Genomic DNA, 16,332 nt, shown 5'->3' on the forward strand with positions numbered 1-16,332 from the left:
GATCCAGCTCTCAGCTATGGCCTGGGAAAGCAGTAGAAGATGGCCCAAGTGCTTGGGCCCCTGCACCCATGTGGGAGAACCAGAGGAAGCTCCTGGCTCCTGGCTTTGGATGGGCACAGCTTTGGCCGTTGGGTCACCTGGGGAGAGATCAAGCCGAAGGAAGACCTCCCCCCGCCCCTTTGCCTTTGTAACTCTGCCTTTCAAATAAATAAACAAAACTTTTTCCCCAAATGGCCACAACGGCCAGAGCTGCACAGATCTGAAGCCAGAAGCCTGGAGCTTCTTCCAGGTCTCCTGCATGGTTGCAGGTGCCCAAGGCCATCCTCTATTGCTTTCCTAGGCCATAACAGAGAGCTGGATTGGAAGTGGAGCAGCTGAGACTTGAACCGGCATCCACATGGGATGCCGGTACTGCAGGTGGCGGCCTCATCCGCTATGCCACAGCACCGGCCCCAATAAATAAATCTTAAAAAAAAAAAAAGTAACAGAATGTCCCAAAGTAGTCACAGCTGGAGTTGTCAAAGGGATACAGTTAATTAAAGGAGTTCTCAGTGGCCAACACTGGGACAATTTGACCAAGAAAAAGTAGTAGTATTGGATAATAACCCAAAATATAAAATGTCCATGACTTCAGAATGAAATAAGAAAACAACTGAAAAGGGGCTGGCACTGTGGCATAGAAGGCTAAGCCTCTGCCTGCAGTACTGGCATCCCATGTGGATGCCAATTCGAGTCCTAAGTGCTCCACTTCTGATCCAGCTCCCTGCTAAAGCATCTGAGACAGCAGTGGAAGATGGTCCAAGTTCTTGGGCCCCTGCATCCATGTAGGAGACCAGGAAGAAGCTCCTGACTCCTGGCTTCACTTCAGCCTGGCCCAGCCCAGGCCATTAAAGCCATTTGGGGAGTGAACCACAGATAGAAGATCAATCAGTATCTCTCTCTCTCTCTCTCTCTCTCAGTCTCTGTCTCTCTGTATCTCTTTTAAAAAAAAATAAGTATTTTTTAAAAACTGAATAAATAAACAGGAGAGAAGAGAGAAACCTTCTGTGCTAAAGAATTCTAAGTAATATATGTAGATGCTAGGCCCTACACAACTCCTTGCTCTAAATTGTGGGCTTGCAAATAGTGCTTAATTTACAAAGAGTACACTGAGAAAACAGGGGAAAGAGTAACTTTACAGTGAAGAAATCTGACAAACGCTACCTCAGGCAGGTGACCAAGGTTAGCATCCACAATCACAAGTCATGCTGATAACACAGTCTTGATATGATGTGCTGAGAATGGCCCTTTACCTCTGTGATCATCTCTCTAAAAACATAAACCCGGGGGCCGGTGCTGTGGCACAGCAGGTTAATGCCCTGGCCTGAAATGCCAGCATCCCATATGGGTTCTGGTTCAAGACCTGGCTACTCCACTTCCCATCCAGCTCTCTGCTATGGCCTGGGAAAGCAGTAGAAGATGGCCCAAGTCCTTGGGGCTCTGCACCCACATGGGAGACCTGGAGGAGGCTCCTGGCTCCTGGCTTCAGATCAGCACTGCTCCGACCGTTGCGGCCAATTAGGGAATGAACCAGTGGGTGGAAGACCTCTCTCTCTGCCTCTCCTCTCTCTCTGTAACTCTTTCAAGTAAGTAAGTAAGTAAGTAAGTAAATAAATAAATAAAAGATGGCCCAAATCCTTGAGCCCCTGCACCCACATGGGAGACCTGGAATAAGCTCCTGGCTCCTGGCTTTGGATCAGTGCAGCTCTGGCCATTGCAGCCATCTAGGGAGTGAACCAGTCTCTTTCTCTCTCTCTGCCTCTGCCTATCTATAACTCTGCCTTCATAGCGGAGTTAAGCTGCTACCTGCAGTGCTGGCATCCCATACTGGAGCACCAGCTTGAGTCCTGGCTCCTCAATGCATCTGGGAGGGCAACAAAAGACAGCCCAAGTGCTTGGGCCTCTGCCATCCCTGTGGGAAAGCAGGATGGAGCTGTAGGCTCTTGTCTTCTGCCTGGCCCTTCCCAAGCTGTTGCAACCATTTGGAGAATGGTTGGAAGATCTCTCTCCCTGTGTGTGTGTGTGTGTGTGTGACTCTTTCAAATAAATAAATTTTTAAAATAAAAATTTTTTAAATATAATGACTAAAAATTTTCCCAAACTGATACAAAGTATCAACCCACAGATTCAAAAGACTCTGAGAACCCCAAGCAGCATAAATATAAAGAAAACCATATACATCAGAATAAAGACAGAGGAAAACATTTTCACATGACTAGAGGGGAAAAATCACTTTCTTTTTTTAAAAAAAATATTTATTTATTTATTTGAAAGTCAGAGTTACACAGAAAGAGGAGAGGCAAAGACAGAGAAAGAGAGAGAGAGAGGTCTTCCATCCGATGGTTCACTCCCCAGTTGGCCGCAATGGCCAGAGCTGCACCAATCCAAAGCCAGGAGCTTCCTCCAGGTCTCCCATGTGGGTGCAGGACCCCAAGGACTTGGGCCATCTTCTACTGCTTTCCCAGGCCATAGCAGAGAGTTGGATGGGAAGTGGAACAGCCAGGACTTGAACCAGCACTCATACGGGATGCCAGCGCTTCAGGCCAGGGCGTTAACCCACTATACCACAGCGCTGACCCGATTCTTTTATTTTTTAAAGAAGTATTTTATTTATTTGAAAGGCAAAGAGAGGGAGAGAGATCTTCCACCCTCTGACTCACTCCCTAAATGGCTGTGACAGCTGGGGCAAAGCCAGCCCAAAGTCAGGAGCCTGGAGTTTCTTCTGAGTCTCCGACGTGGGTGCAGGGGCCCAAGCACTCGGGCCATCTGCTGCATTCCCAGGCGCATTAGCAGGGAGCTGGATCGGAAGTGGAGTGGCCGGGATTCATATGGGATGCTAGTGTCATAGGCAGTGGTTTTACCTGCTATGCCACAACACCTGCCCCCAAAAAGGTTATTCTTAATCAAAGAATTCCAGCTAATAAGTGAAAAATAATAACAACAGTAATAATACTAGAAGATTCCATTTTGTAACCCTTGATGAAATAATGGATATGGTGTGGGCATTTAATGCAACAGTTAATTAAGACACCACTTGAGATGATTATATCTCATACTGGAGTGTCTACGTTCCAGTCCCAGTATTGTTCCCAGCCTCCTGCTAATGCCCATTCTGGGAGGCAGTAGGTAATGGCACAAGACTTTTGGTCCCTGACACCCATGAGGGAGACCCAGAATGTTCCTGGTTCCTGGGCTCCTGGCTTTGGCCTGGCTCAGTGCTGGCTGTTGTGGCCATTTGGGGAGTGAACTAGCAGATGACAAAGCTCTTACTGTCTGTCTGTCTCTCTCTCTCTCTCTCTCTCTCTGCCTTTCAAATAAGTTCAATAAATAAATTTTTAGAATGGAATAATGGGCCAGTGTCGCAGCTCATTTGGCTAATCTTCCGCCTGTGGTGCTGGCACCCCGGGTTCTAGTCCCGGTTGGGGCGCCAGATTCTGTCTAAGTTGCTCCTCTTCCAGTCCAGCTCTGCTGTGGCCCAGGAAGGCAGTGGAGGATGGCCCAGGTCCTTGGGCCCTGCAATCGCATGGGAGACCAGGAGGAAACACCTGGCTCCTGGCTTCGGATCAGCGCAGCGCGCAGGCTGCAGCAGCCATTTGGGGGAGTGAACCAATGGAAGGAAGACCTTTCTCTGTGTCTCTCTCTCTCACTGTCTAACTCTGCCTGTCCAAAAAAAAAAAAAAAAGGAATAATGGATTTAAGATATCCTGCTAAAACCACTAATGGCAAAGCTCACAGAGAACTTTAAAATGGATGGATCCATGTGACAATATCTGGACCCCATTATCAACAAGACAAAAAGTGACAACCAGACATTTTGTGCCTCCTAATGAAATGCAATAGGATGTATACAAAACACCTAGGTGATATTTTGGTTCCAAAACTCAAACCTATGGCTAAGATTACATCTAATTACTTATTTACAAGAAACAGAAGATATATTAAATACCACAGGGATATAATCATAAAATGTCAGAATATAAGAAAATTTACAGGACAAAAAACCCTACGGTTTTGTCAACAAATAAATGGCAAGTTTAAGACCGGGAGAGGGCAGCAGGCATGGCACAGTCAAGCTGCTGCCTGGAACACTCACATCCCATTAGGGCGCGTGGGATCAAGTCCTGCCCGCACCTCCACTTCCCATCCAGCTCTCTGCTAACACGCCTGGGAGGCGGCAGCTGATGACTCACAGACTTGAGTTCCTGCCACCCAACGGGAGACCCAGATGGAGGTCCTGGCTCCTGGCTTCAAGGAGCCCAAGGACCCTGGCTATTGTGGGCATCTGGGGAGTGAAGCAGCAGATGGAAGATTTCTCTGTCTCTCCCTCTCTGTCACTCTGCTTTCATATAAAAACTTCTTTAAAATGACAAGTTAAAGAGATAGTGGGAAAAGAAACCAGGATCTCTATTTGAGCATGCTGGATCTGAGGTGACCCAACAGTAGTGTCTCAGTCTCTTCATGGGGAGGACATTTCCTGGAGCCTTTTGGCCAAATGGTAGAACACACTGTGCTAGGAGTCAGAGAGCTGGGTTCCGTACATCACCTTGACACTGGCAAGCTGTATCATTCTGCAGCCTCAGAAGTGGCATCCACAAAACAAGGGATTGGACTGTGGAAAACATCTTTAGTGTCTCAGATCCAATACTCTACAATGAAAATTCTCATCAATATTATCTACAGGGCATTTCTTCGATCCATTCAACAAATATTGTAGTTTTTTTTTTAATTAGGCACTGTTTACAAAGGAAAATGGAAGACCAACACTGGGCACAGGAAAGGATGAGAAAAACAGATTTTGATCTCATCAAGACAGTAACGTAATGAGGTCATGAGAATGAGTAAACCCATCAAAAAGCACCCAGACGAACAGAAGAACAAGAACTGGGCCTTGAAGAAAACTCTCAGCTGGGGATGCAGGGCAGAAAGAGGAACCAGGGAAGGAGAGAAAGCACGCACTTAGGAAAACAAGCTAGGTAACTGTCACTGGGGCAAAAAAAAAAAAAAAAAAAAAACTCGAGTGAATTTTAAGAAATAGGAGCCAACGCCAAGAACAAGCTTCAAGAAGGGACTGTTAGATTTCCTAGTAAGGAGGTCTCAAATAATTTCAAGGAAATTCATTTAGGAGAGGGAAGTAAAAACTGGCAACAAAGAATATGGAAAGAAACATACATATAATCCTACACTGTCAAGAAGCACGTATCGGGCCGATGCGATGGCTCACTTGTTTGGTCCTCTGCCTGTGGCACCAGCATCCCATATGGGCACTGGTTCTAGTCCCAGTTGCCCCTCTTCCAGTCCAGCTCTCTAGTGTGGCCCGGGAGTGCAGTGGAGGATGGCCCAAGTGCTTGAGCCCCTGTACCCGCATGGGAGACCAGGAGAAGCACCTGGCTCCTGGCTTTGGATCAGTGCAGTACAGACCATAATGGCCATTTGGGGAGTGAACCAACGGAAGGAAGACCTTTCTCTCTCTCTCTCTCTCACTGTCTATAATTCTACCTGTCAAATAAATTAAAAAAAAATAATAATAAGCAGCACATATCATGAAAAAAAAAAAAAAGGAGGAGGAAAGACGACTACTCACAATACTCCTTCCCCTCTTTGTTCTCCAATCACTACTTGCACCACCATTTTATATCGGTCAAATCCCATTTCTAGAAAGAAAAAATAAGAAAGTTGTCTGTAAGTAAATGCATAGTAAAATGACTCCTTGGAGGCACATTTGCCGGAAGTGGACACAAGCATTCAGCCCAGAAGTACTTAACAAGTACGTCGATAAGCATGGGATTCAGAGAGACCTGAAGACAGAGCCCACTGCAGACTTACTGTGTGTGTAAGCTTAGAGAGCTCCCTCTCTGCTGTGTAGTGGGAGTGCCAGCCCGCAGCCCGGGCACATGGGAAGGTGAGGGAAGGTGCAGTGGAACAGTGCGGATGCACAGCACTCTGGGGAAACACGCGCTGCCTGCCTTTCCCTACTCTAAGTCAGGTGCTGAGCTCAGCCCCCAAGATAGAGACAAGACCCTCTTCTTGCCTCGAAGAACTTATCGCAGAAAAGAGCTCAAAGGCAGACAGAATAATGAGATGAAAACATAACTTTATCATAAATTGAGGAGCAGTTTGAGCACAGAGCTGGGGGCTCCTCCCTTTGCCTGGGCCCTGGGAAGAGATAACCAGAAAAGACCTCTTGCAGGACTGGGTAGATTAAGGCACAGAGACTGGAAGGAGGAGAGAGAAGTTGGCAGCTTAAGGACAGCTCTCCGGGCTATGCAGAGGGACTGGCAAAGGCATGGGAGCCCAGGGCCTCAGGGAACTAAGCCACTCAGTAAGCTACATAAGAAAAATAAAGCCACAAGATTCCAGAGTATACGGAGATGATCCAGCACAAGTCAACTGCTTGTCCCAGAAGCTGTACTGTTAAAGCCACAAAATCCTGCAAATGCTCACTAATACCAAATCTGGAGGGAAGAAACCTAAATGGGCATCTTTATTTTCCAACTTGTCTGGCCAGGGAATGGTGAGAGGGGAGGAGAGGGGGAAAGGGAGAGATGGGAGAGGGAAAGAAAGGAAAGGGAAGGGAGGGGAGGGAGGCAAGGAGGAAAGAGAGGAAGGAAGAAAGAAAAGTGAAGGGGCCCAGATGAGACAAGGCCAGTTCTCTTTGATACAAGTGCCCATACACTGGGCAAGGAACCTCCCATGTGGAGCACAAATGCTAATTCAGAATATTCAAGAAAATCTCAGGAGACAGAGCCCAAGTTATTTTTAAAAACTGCACACAGCTCAACTGAGCTTCCTCCTCTCTATTGAATCCCTAACACCATAGAAATGTGGCTGGAATATTAAATACCCAGCCCTCAAATAACAGTTCTGAGGGAAAAACAAAATAGTTCTAGATGAGAGTATACTTCAAAAAGCATATGGAAAATGAAGTTCAGGGGCCGGCGCTGTGGCATAGTGGGTAAGGCGGCCACCTGTAGTGCCGGCATCCCATATAGGCGCCGGTTCGAGTCCCGACTGCTCCACTTCCCATCCAGCTCTCTGCTATGACCTGGAAAAGCAGTAGAAGATGGCCCAAGTTCTTGGGCCCCTGCACCCACGTGGGAGACCCAGTTGTTCCTGGCTCCTGGCTTTGGATTGGTGCAGCTCCGGCCACTCAGCATCTGGGGAGTGAACCAGCGGATGGAAGACCCCTCTCTCTCTCTCTGCCTCTCCTTCTCTCTCTATGTGGCTCTGACTTTCAAATAAATAAAACTGTTTTTAAAAAAAGTGAAGTTCAATTTATTTTGAGGGGCCGGTGCCATGGCTCACTTGGTTAATCCTCCACCTGCGGCGCCGGCATCCCATATGGGCACCGGGTTCTAGTCCCGGTTGCTCCTCTTCCAGTCCAGCTCTCTGCTGTGGCCCAGGAAGGCAGGAGGACGGCCCAAGTCCTTGGGCCCCTGCACCCGCATGGGAGACCAGGAGGAAGCACCTGGCTCCTGGCTTCAGATAGCCGTAGCTCTGGCCGTAGTGGCCATTTGGGGGAGTGAACCAATGGAAGGAAGACCTTTCTCTCTGTCTCTCTCTCTAACTCTGTCAAATAAATTAAAAAAAAAAAAAAAAAGAAAATTTATTTTGAAGCAAAAAAAAAAAGAAACAAAACCTTTGAAATCCATGCACACTTTCTCCCTACTATACACTGTCCATGAAGTTTTGGATGACCCCAAATATATATATATATATGTATATATATATATATATATATATACACATATATATATATTTACATATAAATATATATATAAATTTCTTGTATCAAAATAAACATTTTTATTCTGTCTTTCAGGAACTATTTTTTTGTTTGCTTAAGAGGCAGAGAGACGGAGACAGAGAAAGAAGTCCCATCCACAGGGTCACACCCAGATGCCTGCAACAGCAGGACCAGAACTCAGTCCAGACCTCCCACAAGGGTAGCAGGGACCCAGCTACCTAAGTCATCAGCTGTGGCCTCCTGGGTGCACAGTAGCAAAAAGCTAGAATCCGGAGCCAAAGCCAGGAATCAGACCCAGGCATTCTGATATGGGATGCAGGAGTCTTAACTGGAGTCAACCATTAGGCCAAATGCCTGCTCCCTCCAGGAACTTTCTGAAGTACCTTCATCCAGGGGAGGAGAACTTAAATTAAAAAAAAAAAAAAAAGTCACCCATATAACGTCAGCACGATTATGAAGGATGAGCAGAGCAACAGACACTGAATGGCAACATCCAGTGATGAAACTGCAAAAGCAAAAGAGTAAAAACCAAAAGGAAATACGCTGTATAAAAGACAAAAAAAATCAACCTAGGGGATAACCAAATCTAGGAACAAGAGAAACCCCTCCCAATTGGTTAAGCATGCAGAACATAAACCAATAAATTCAATCAAATAAGAAGTCAGATTATAAAACAAAGTTTCAGAAAGGAAGATTATAGCCCTAGAAATACCCACACCACAATATTGTGAACACCCACACAGAATTAGTAAGTTCAAAATGGCAAGAGACAGGACACAAAGGAAAACTGAATTACTGGCTTAAGACAATCACAAGTAAATCTCAACAAAAAGGAAGAGCCTGCAGCAGAGAAGAGCTACCGGTATGGAAGACAACAGGTCCCCCATTAACAGGGTTTGTGGTCCTGGAGGCGAGGTCTGACAAATGGAACAGAAAATGTATTAGGACATACAAAAAAAACCCTTGATGTAGAAAAACAGAAACCTGCAAATTAAAAGATATAAAATGTTCCGTACCAGGCCAGACTCCTCCAGAAAAGTTACAGGGTATGAAAACTAAGGATACAATTCTCTAAGCAGAGAGCATCATGCTGGCCTCCTATTTCAAAGCCAGAAGACAATAAGGCAAAATCCACAAGATTCCAGAAAATAAATTACTACCTCAAAAATACTACATTCATCCAAAGCATACTCTAGTAAAAAAGTTAGATATATAATCTGTGAAAGGCAGCATTTAGGAGTCTTCCCTGAAAAAACTTAGAATGAAAAAAAAAATTTTTTTTTTTTTTGAACAGGCAGATTTTAGACAGTGAGAGAGAGAGAGAGAGACAGAGAGAAAGGTCTTCCTTCCGTTGGTTCACCCCTCAAATGGCCACTACGGCCGGCGCGCTGTGCCGATCTGAAGCCAGGAGCCAGGTGCTTCCTCCTGGTCTCCCATGTGGTGCAGGGCCCAAGCACTTGGGCCATCCTTCACTGCCTTCCTGGGCCACAGCAGAGAGCTGGCCTGGAAGAGCAGCAACCGGGACAGAATCCAGCGCCCCAACCGGGACTAGAACCTGAGGTGCCGGCGCCACAGGCAGAGGATTAGCCAAGTGAGCTGTGGCACTGGCCGGAATATTTTTTTATTAATATTTATTTATTTATTTGAAAGTCAGGCTTCTTCCTCTTCCGGGACGGGGCTGAGAGGCAGCCACAATGGTCCAGCGTTTAACGTACCGCCGGAGGCTCTCCTACAATACAGCCTCCAACAAAACCAGACTGTCCCGAACTCCTGGTAACAGAATTGTTTACCTTTATACTAAGAAGGTTGGGAAGGCACCAAAATCTGCATGTGGTGTGTGCCCAGGCAGACTTCGTGGGGTTCGTGCTGTGAGACCTAAAGTCCTGATGAGATTGTCTAAAACCAAAAAACACGTCCGCAGGGCCTATGGTGGTTCCATGTGTGCTAAATGTGTCCGTGACAGGATCAAGCGTGCTTTCCTTATCGAGGAGCAGAAGATTGTTGTGAAAGTGTTGAAGGCACAAGCACAGAGTCAGAAAGCTAAATAAAAACATGAAACTTTCGAGTAAAAAAAAAAAAAAAGAAAGTCAGAGTTACACAGAAAGAGGAGAGGCAGAGAGAGAAAGGGAGGTCTTTCATCCAATGGCTCACTCCCCAGTTGGCCACATCCGCCAGAGCTACACCAATCCAAAGCCAGGAGCCAGGAGCTTCTTCCAGGTCTCCCATGCGAGTGCAGGGGCCCAAGGACTTGGGCCATCTTCTACTGCTCTCCCAGGCCATAGCAGGGAGCTGGATCGGAAGTGGAGCAGTCGGGACTCGAACCAGTGCCCACATGGGATGCTGGCGCTTCATGCCAGGGCGTTAACCCACTGCACCACAGCGCCGGCCTCAGAACAAAATCTCATCAGGTAAAAGTTGAACCAACATAAAGTTCTCATCAATGATATATGGTAAAAGAGCTAAATAGTGAGGAATTATTCCATGCACATGTAGAATACTATATGACTATGGGTAATAAGCCTACAGTACCTCATTGCCATTATTCATCTCTACACACACACAGAAAAGAGATCAGCCACAACGTTCACCTAGTACTTTTTTTTACATTATTGTACGTATGTCTGGGGTAGTGTGATAATTTGATACACATGTATATAGTGTGTAAGGATCAAATTAGGGTAATTACCATGTCTATCCTTCAACATTTATTATTCCTCTCTTCCAGTTCTTTATAAAATATATAACAAATGGCTTTGAACTATAATCACTCTATTATGCTATAGAATATTAAAACTTATTCTTCCTATGTAACTATATATTTGCTCACCTAGCAATGCTTAATTATGGGTGGTGGCATTCGGGTGACTTTTCAGTGGTCAATTTATTTATAATGAGCATGTATCTTTTTTTTTTTTAAGATTTATTTATTTATTTGGAAGTCAGAATTACAGAGAGGCAGAAAGAGAAAAAGAGAGAGAGGTCTTCCATCCGCTGGTTCACTCCCCAGGTGGCCACAATGACTAGAGATGAGTGAATCTAGAGCCAGGAGCCAGGAGCTTCTTCCTAGTCTCCCATGTGGGTGCAGGGGCCCAAGGACTTGGGCCATCTTCTACTGCTTTCCCAGGCCATAGCAGAGAGCTGGTCTGGAAGAGGAGCAGCCAGGACTTGAACTGCGCCCATATGGGATGCTGGCGCCGCAGTCAGAGGATTAACCTATTGCGCCATGGTGCCAGCCCCAGGATGGCTATTTTATTTGTATTCCTCTATATTTTTTAATTTTGAAAACTAAAAAAATTCAAAAAAGAAAATATATAAACTTTTACACGTTAACTACTTTTGGGTAATGTAATCTTCTATAATTTTTAAAACTTGAGGAAAGGCATTCGGCACAGTCTTAGGACACCTGCATTCTTACTGGACTGCATCAAGTTCTGGCTCCTCTTCCAACCCAGCTTCCAGCCAAAGCAGCAGGGGACGGCTCAAGCACTTGGGTCCCCACCACTCATATAGGAGACCAGAATGGAATTCCAGGCTACTGGTTTCAGCCTGGTCCAATCCCAACTATTGTGGGCATTTGGTGAGTGAACTAACAGATGGAAGATGTTTCTCCGACTGTCTCTGTATCTCTATCCCTCTCTCTGCCTTAAAAAAAAAAAAAAAAAAAAAAATTCATGTCAACTTTTCAGAACTGTTTAGGTGTATTACAATGAACATGCATTACTTTTTATAAAGACACTTTTTCCCTACAAAAAATCGTATCTTTAAAAAAGGGCAGATAGGGGCCGGCGCCGTGGCTCACTTGGCTAATCATCCGCCTGCAGCGCCGGCACCCTGGGTTCTAGTCCCTGTTGGGGCGCTGGATTCTGTCCCGGTTGCTCCTCTTCCAGTCCAGCTCTCTGCTGTGGCCCGCGAGGACAGCAGAGGATGGCCCAAGTGCTTGGGTCCCTGCACCCGCATGAGAGACTGGGAGGAAGTACCCGGCTCCTGGCTTCAGATCCGCGCATTGCCGGCTGTAGCAGCCATTAGGGGAGTGAACCAATGGAAGGAAAACCTTTCTCTGTGTCTCTCTCTCACTGTCTATAACACTACCTGTCCAAAAAAAAAAAAAAAAAAAAAAAAGGCAGATAGAAGTAAAGAACTTTCCAGGCAACATAACACTAATAGTAGTTCCATGATAACGTTTTTGCTAGCGTTACTAACAAAAGAGAGACAGAGAGTAGTAGGAGCACAAAATATGTCTGTAAGAAGCCGGTGCTGTGGCATAGCAGGTAAAGTCACCGCCTGAAGTGCCGGCATCCCATATGGGCACCAGTTCAAATCCTGGCCGCTCCACTTCTGATCCAGCTCTCTGCTATGGCCTTGGGAAAACAGGAGAAGAGAGCCCAAGTTCTTGGGTCCCTGGACCCATGTGGGAGACCTAGAAGAAGCTCCAGTCCCTTGGCTTCAGATTGGCTCAGCTCCAGTCGTTGTGGCCATCTGGGGAGTGAACCAATGGATGGAAGACCTTTCTCTTTCTCTCTCTGTCTCTGCCTCTCTGAAACTCTGCCTTTCAAAAATAATAAATCAATCTTTTTTTTTGACAGGTAGAGTTAGACAGTGAGAAAGAGAGACAGAGAGAAAGGTCTTCCTTCCGTTGGTTCACCCCCCAAATGGCTGCTACGGTCGGAACTACGCCGATCCGAAGCCAGGTGCTTCTCCCTGGTCTCCCATGCGGGTGAAGGGGCCCAAGCACTTGGGCCATCCTCCACTGCCTTCCCGGGCCACAGCAGAGAGTTGGACTGGAAGAGGAGCAACTGGGATAGAATCCGGCACCCATATGGGATGCTGGCGCTGTAGGCGGAGGATCAACCAAGTGAGCCATGGGGCCGGCCCCATCAATCTTTTAAAAAAAATCCATCTGTAAATGTCATGTGGCAGCTGTGGAGGGCTGAGCACCACAGTAGGTAAGGAGACAAAGGCAGGGAAGGACTGAGGGGGAGGGGCTGAAGGTCTGGGGAAAACCAACCAAGAATCTCCCGGAAGGACGGCAGCCGGAGTGCTCGATGCTCAGACGGTGGCCTTCTGGAACATTTTCCTTTACCTCGTCACTCCTTCCCACCATCTGTGAAACCCTGCCCGAGCAAAACTCACTAAGTAACTGCAGACATACTTATGCCTCTCGTTTAAAGATGGGAACGGGGACAGATGGGTATAGTTGAGTGTTTGAAGGAACAAATCACTTCCGGTTATTACCACAAGTACCTTTTAATTTATCTTTAATGGTCTCGGACAGGCGTTTTGTGAGCTGAGGCATTTCTTCCGGAGAATATTCAACATTGACCAGTTCCTCCTTGAGCACAGCATGGATGCAGTCTTTAACCACGGAGGGTCTGAACCTAAACAAAGCAATCCGAGAACGTCATGTCGGTCAGACCTCTCCTCCCCCAGCTTTCTGTCACTGGTTTAACGTCACTGAATCCTTCATTTAGACATTGTATTAATAAAGTAATGCAGACAAATTAAGAAGACTAGGCCGGCGCCGTAGCTTAACAGGCTGATCCTCCGCCTTGCGGCGCCGGCACACCGGGTTCTAGTCCCGGTTGGGGCGCCGGATTCTATCCCGGTTGCCCCTCTTCCAGGCCAGCTCTCTGCTATGGCCCGGGAAGGCAGTGGAGGATGGCCCAAGTCCTTGGGCCCTGCACCCCATGGGAGACCAGGAGAAGCACCTGGCTCCTGGCTTCGGATCAGCACGATGCGCCGTCCGCAGCGGCCATTGGAGGGTGAACCAACGGCAAAAAGGAAGACCTTTCTCTCTGTCTCTCTCTCTCTCACTATCCACTCTGCCTGTCCAAAAAAAAAAAAAAAAAAAAAGATGTTTTTAAAAAAAAAAAAAAAAGAAGACAAGTCACATCTCAAATCTGTAACACAGCCTGGACCTCTCTTGGTCTTCAGACCAACCTGTTTCCCATCACACACTCCCCCTGGATGCCCTCCGGCAATTCAGATTCCACACCTGCTCTCCTGCAGGCTTCGTGTCTGGGTCCATGAGAACTCCATTCTCACCAGCCCCAGTGGTCAGCCTTGTTGCTGCTTTCTTTCTCAGACCTCATCCCACTAAGCAAATCCTACCTACATAGTCTACCTTCAGAATAATCTAAAATTCATTCTCCCCACCCACCATACACCATCTTCTCCAAGCTATTCAATGGCACTCTGCGCCTGGGTTATAATGGCCTCTCAATAATCCCTCTCTGTGTCCACCTATGCCATCGCTCTCAACATCCACTCTCAACAAAGCAACTGGACTTAACCTGTTCAAACAGAAGGCAAATCACGACACTCCTCTACTGAGGATACCCAACTACGCAGGGTCCTGTGACTTGTAAGGTCCCATGGACCTTCCACACCAGACCTGCTAACCTGTCTTCCACTATATTCTCCAAGTTCTACCCTCAGGCCACATCAGGCATGCGAACCTTAGAGCCTCCCACATGGTGTTCCGCCTACCTTCTCTCAGCTCTCCTCAGAAGTCACTTTCCCTGGCCACTCTGAAACCTCAAGCCACCTTCCCGCCACATCCCTTCCTACCTCTCCTCCTGGCACTGACACAACACACACATCCCTTAGGTAACCCTGCTCCACAAGGGCCAAGACTTTTGTCTGCTTTGTGTACCGCTACATCTCCATCCCCTAGAACAATGGCCAGCACACGCACTCTAATAAATCCATTTTGAATGAGTGAATTACTGAATAAATGGAGAGAGAAAAGGGAAAAAAAAAAAGTCGCTCCTAATTCTATCACATAACGATACCATTAGGTAGGTCCTGGTTGAACGTGTCATGTTCCAGCGCTAGGATCCCGTTGGTTGGTTTGTCTGTTCCGGGCCGGTCCTCAAAGTTTACAAGGTGACTCAGTATTTGGTAGTATAGCCTTCCCTCATTGCTCCCCCTCCCCCTTGCTACCTTTCAAGGTATTTTCTTTGCTCTCTTGCCTGCTCACTTTCACAGATGAATTCAAGATTCATCTTCGTCAAATCTGATCTGTTCAAAACGTGGTCTTCCTAGTAACAAACACACTGTAGCTGGCTCTCCCCTCGGGCCTCTTCAATCCTCAGTAAAACGCCAAGCTTTCTCCAAACAAGTCACACATAGTCTCACAGGATTGCCCCCACATCCTATCAAGCCTCAGATTCACCCACTCGGCTTCAAACAAGAGAGGACGAGCCTGGGAAACCTCTGTTGCCGTTGATCGTTTCCTCCTGTGAGGATGCACCCTACAGGTCTAGCTGACTGCCCTCTTCCTGCAGGGGTCCGGGGCGGCGGGGAAGGCCCTCGTACAGCTCAGGGCCCACGTGAGCGCGCGGCAACCCCGGACAGGCCGCTGCGCCGCCTCCCTCCCCTCGATCGTCTCCTATGCGGAGTGCGCGCTCCCCCGCTCCCCCGCTCCCCCGGCCTTCGCGAGCTGAGCAGCGGGGCTCGGCCGTCTGAGGGCGCTCCCCGCACACTGCTGCCCCCTGCTGGCGGGGGCTGGGAACGTCGGCGCCCCGCACCGCGGCCCCAGCCCAGCGCCCTTTCCCGACGCGAGGGCGCCCGGAGGAGCGCGGCGCTCCAGGCGCAGCAGCCTCGAGGCCGTGCCCGCCGCCTCTTGCCCGTTACCTGCCTTTGCTGAAAGACGGGCCTCAGAATATAGGTGTTCTCAGGTTCGCCCAGGTTCTTCTCGGCCTCAGGCGCCCCATCGCCCAGCGAGAAAGAGGTTCCCATGGAGAAGGACGCGCCCGGCTGCTTGGCCATGGCCGGGGCGTCTCGGCCTGGACGAAGCTGGCGATGAAGGCCGGGCCGCTGGCGGGGGCAGGAGGCTGGGAAGCGTCGCCAGGGCAACAGGGCGGGGCCTCACGTGACGCGGCCGCGCGCTCTCTCCCAGGGCCCGCCCTCCCCCGCGCCTGCGCAGCCGCTGCTGGGCGGGACCTGGTCAGACGGAGCCTCCGCGGCGCGCAGCGAGCTTAGTGTTACTTCTGGTTAGGAGCCGTTTAGCGCTCTTCAGCCTTGAGGAAATGGGCTCGGAACCAGACGCCCCTAGAAGTTCAAGGACACTTGAACTTGAGGCTGAGGAGCGCCTTGAACCTGCCGGGGGCCCTTGCACTTTGGCCCGCGGACGAGCCCAGCCTTCCTCCTGTTTTGTGAGCCAAGGGCAGGTTTGATGCTTTGTAAGTGGCTGGAAAAAAGCAAAACGGAGGATAACATCTTGTGACATCTGAAGATTACGGGAAATTAAAACTTTAGCACCCATACAGTGTTCTTGGAACACAACCATACTCGTTTATAGATTTTATTTGGAACGCAGAGCGCGCGAGCGTCCATCTGCTGGTTCACTCACCACATGTGCACAACAGGCGGAGGCAGACCAGACTCGAACCAGGAACCAGGAACCCTGCCTCCCATGTGGGTGGCAGGAACCCAAGGACTTGGGCCAACATCTGCTGCCTCCCAGGAGTTTTAGCAGAAAGCTGGATCCGAAGCTGGAGTAGCCTGGACTTGTACTGGCACTCCAACATGGGATGCAGGTGTCCCGG

The 16,332-nt window shown here is 48.2% G+C and overlaps 2 protein-coding genes across 2 annotated transcripts in view; one reads left to right on the forward strand and one right to left on the reverse strand.

The window, feature by feature from the left end:
- DYNLT2B (dynein light chain Tctex-type 2B) overlaps positions 1-15,630 on the reverse strand; it is a 37,163-nt gene extending 21,533 nt beyond the window's left edge. The window contains exons 1-3 of the mRNA XM_062209548.1: positions 15,423-15,630; positions 13,025-13,158; positions 5,621-5,690 (exon numbers count right to left, since the gene is read on the reverse strand). Of these exons, the coding sequence (XP_062065532.1) occupies positions 5,621-5,690; positions 13,025-13,158; positions 15,423-15,553 (335 nt within the window). The 5' untranslated portion in view covers positions 15,554-15,630. The remainder of the gene's footprint in view (positions 1-5,620; positions 5,691-13,024; positions 13,159-15,422) is intronic.
- On the forward strand, positions 9,444-9,856 carry LOC133748420 (large ribosomal subunit protein eL34-like). The gene has a single exon (XM_062177211.1). The coding sequence runs from the start codon at positions 9,478-9,480 to the stop codon at positions 9,829-9,831; it is 354 nt and encodes a 117-aa protein (XP_062033195.1). The 5' UTR covers positions 9,444-9,477; the 3' UTR covers positions 9,832-9,856.
- Positions 15,631-16,332: the final 702 nt, after the last annotated feature.

This window comes from Lepus europaeus, chromosome 2, assembly GCF_033115175.1.
Source record: "Lepus europaeus isolate LE1 chromosome 2, mLepTim1.pri, whole genome shotgun sequence".
Lineage (NCBI taxonomy): Eukaryota > Metazoa > Chordata > Mammalia > Lagomorpha > Leporidae > Lepus > Lepus europaeus.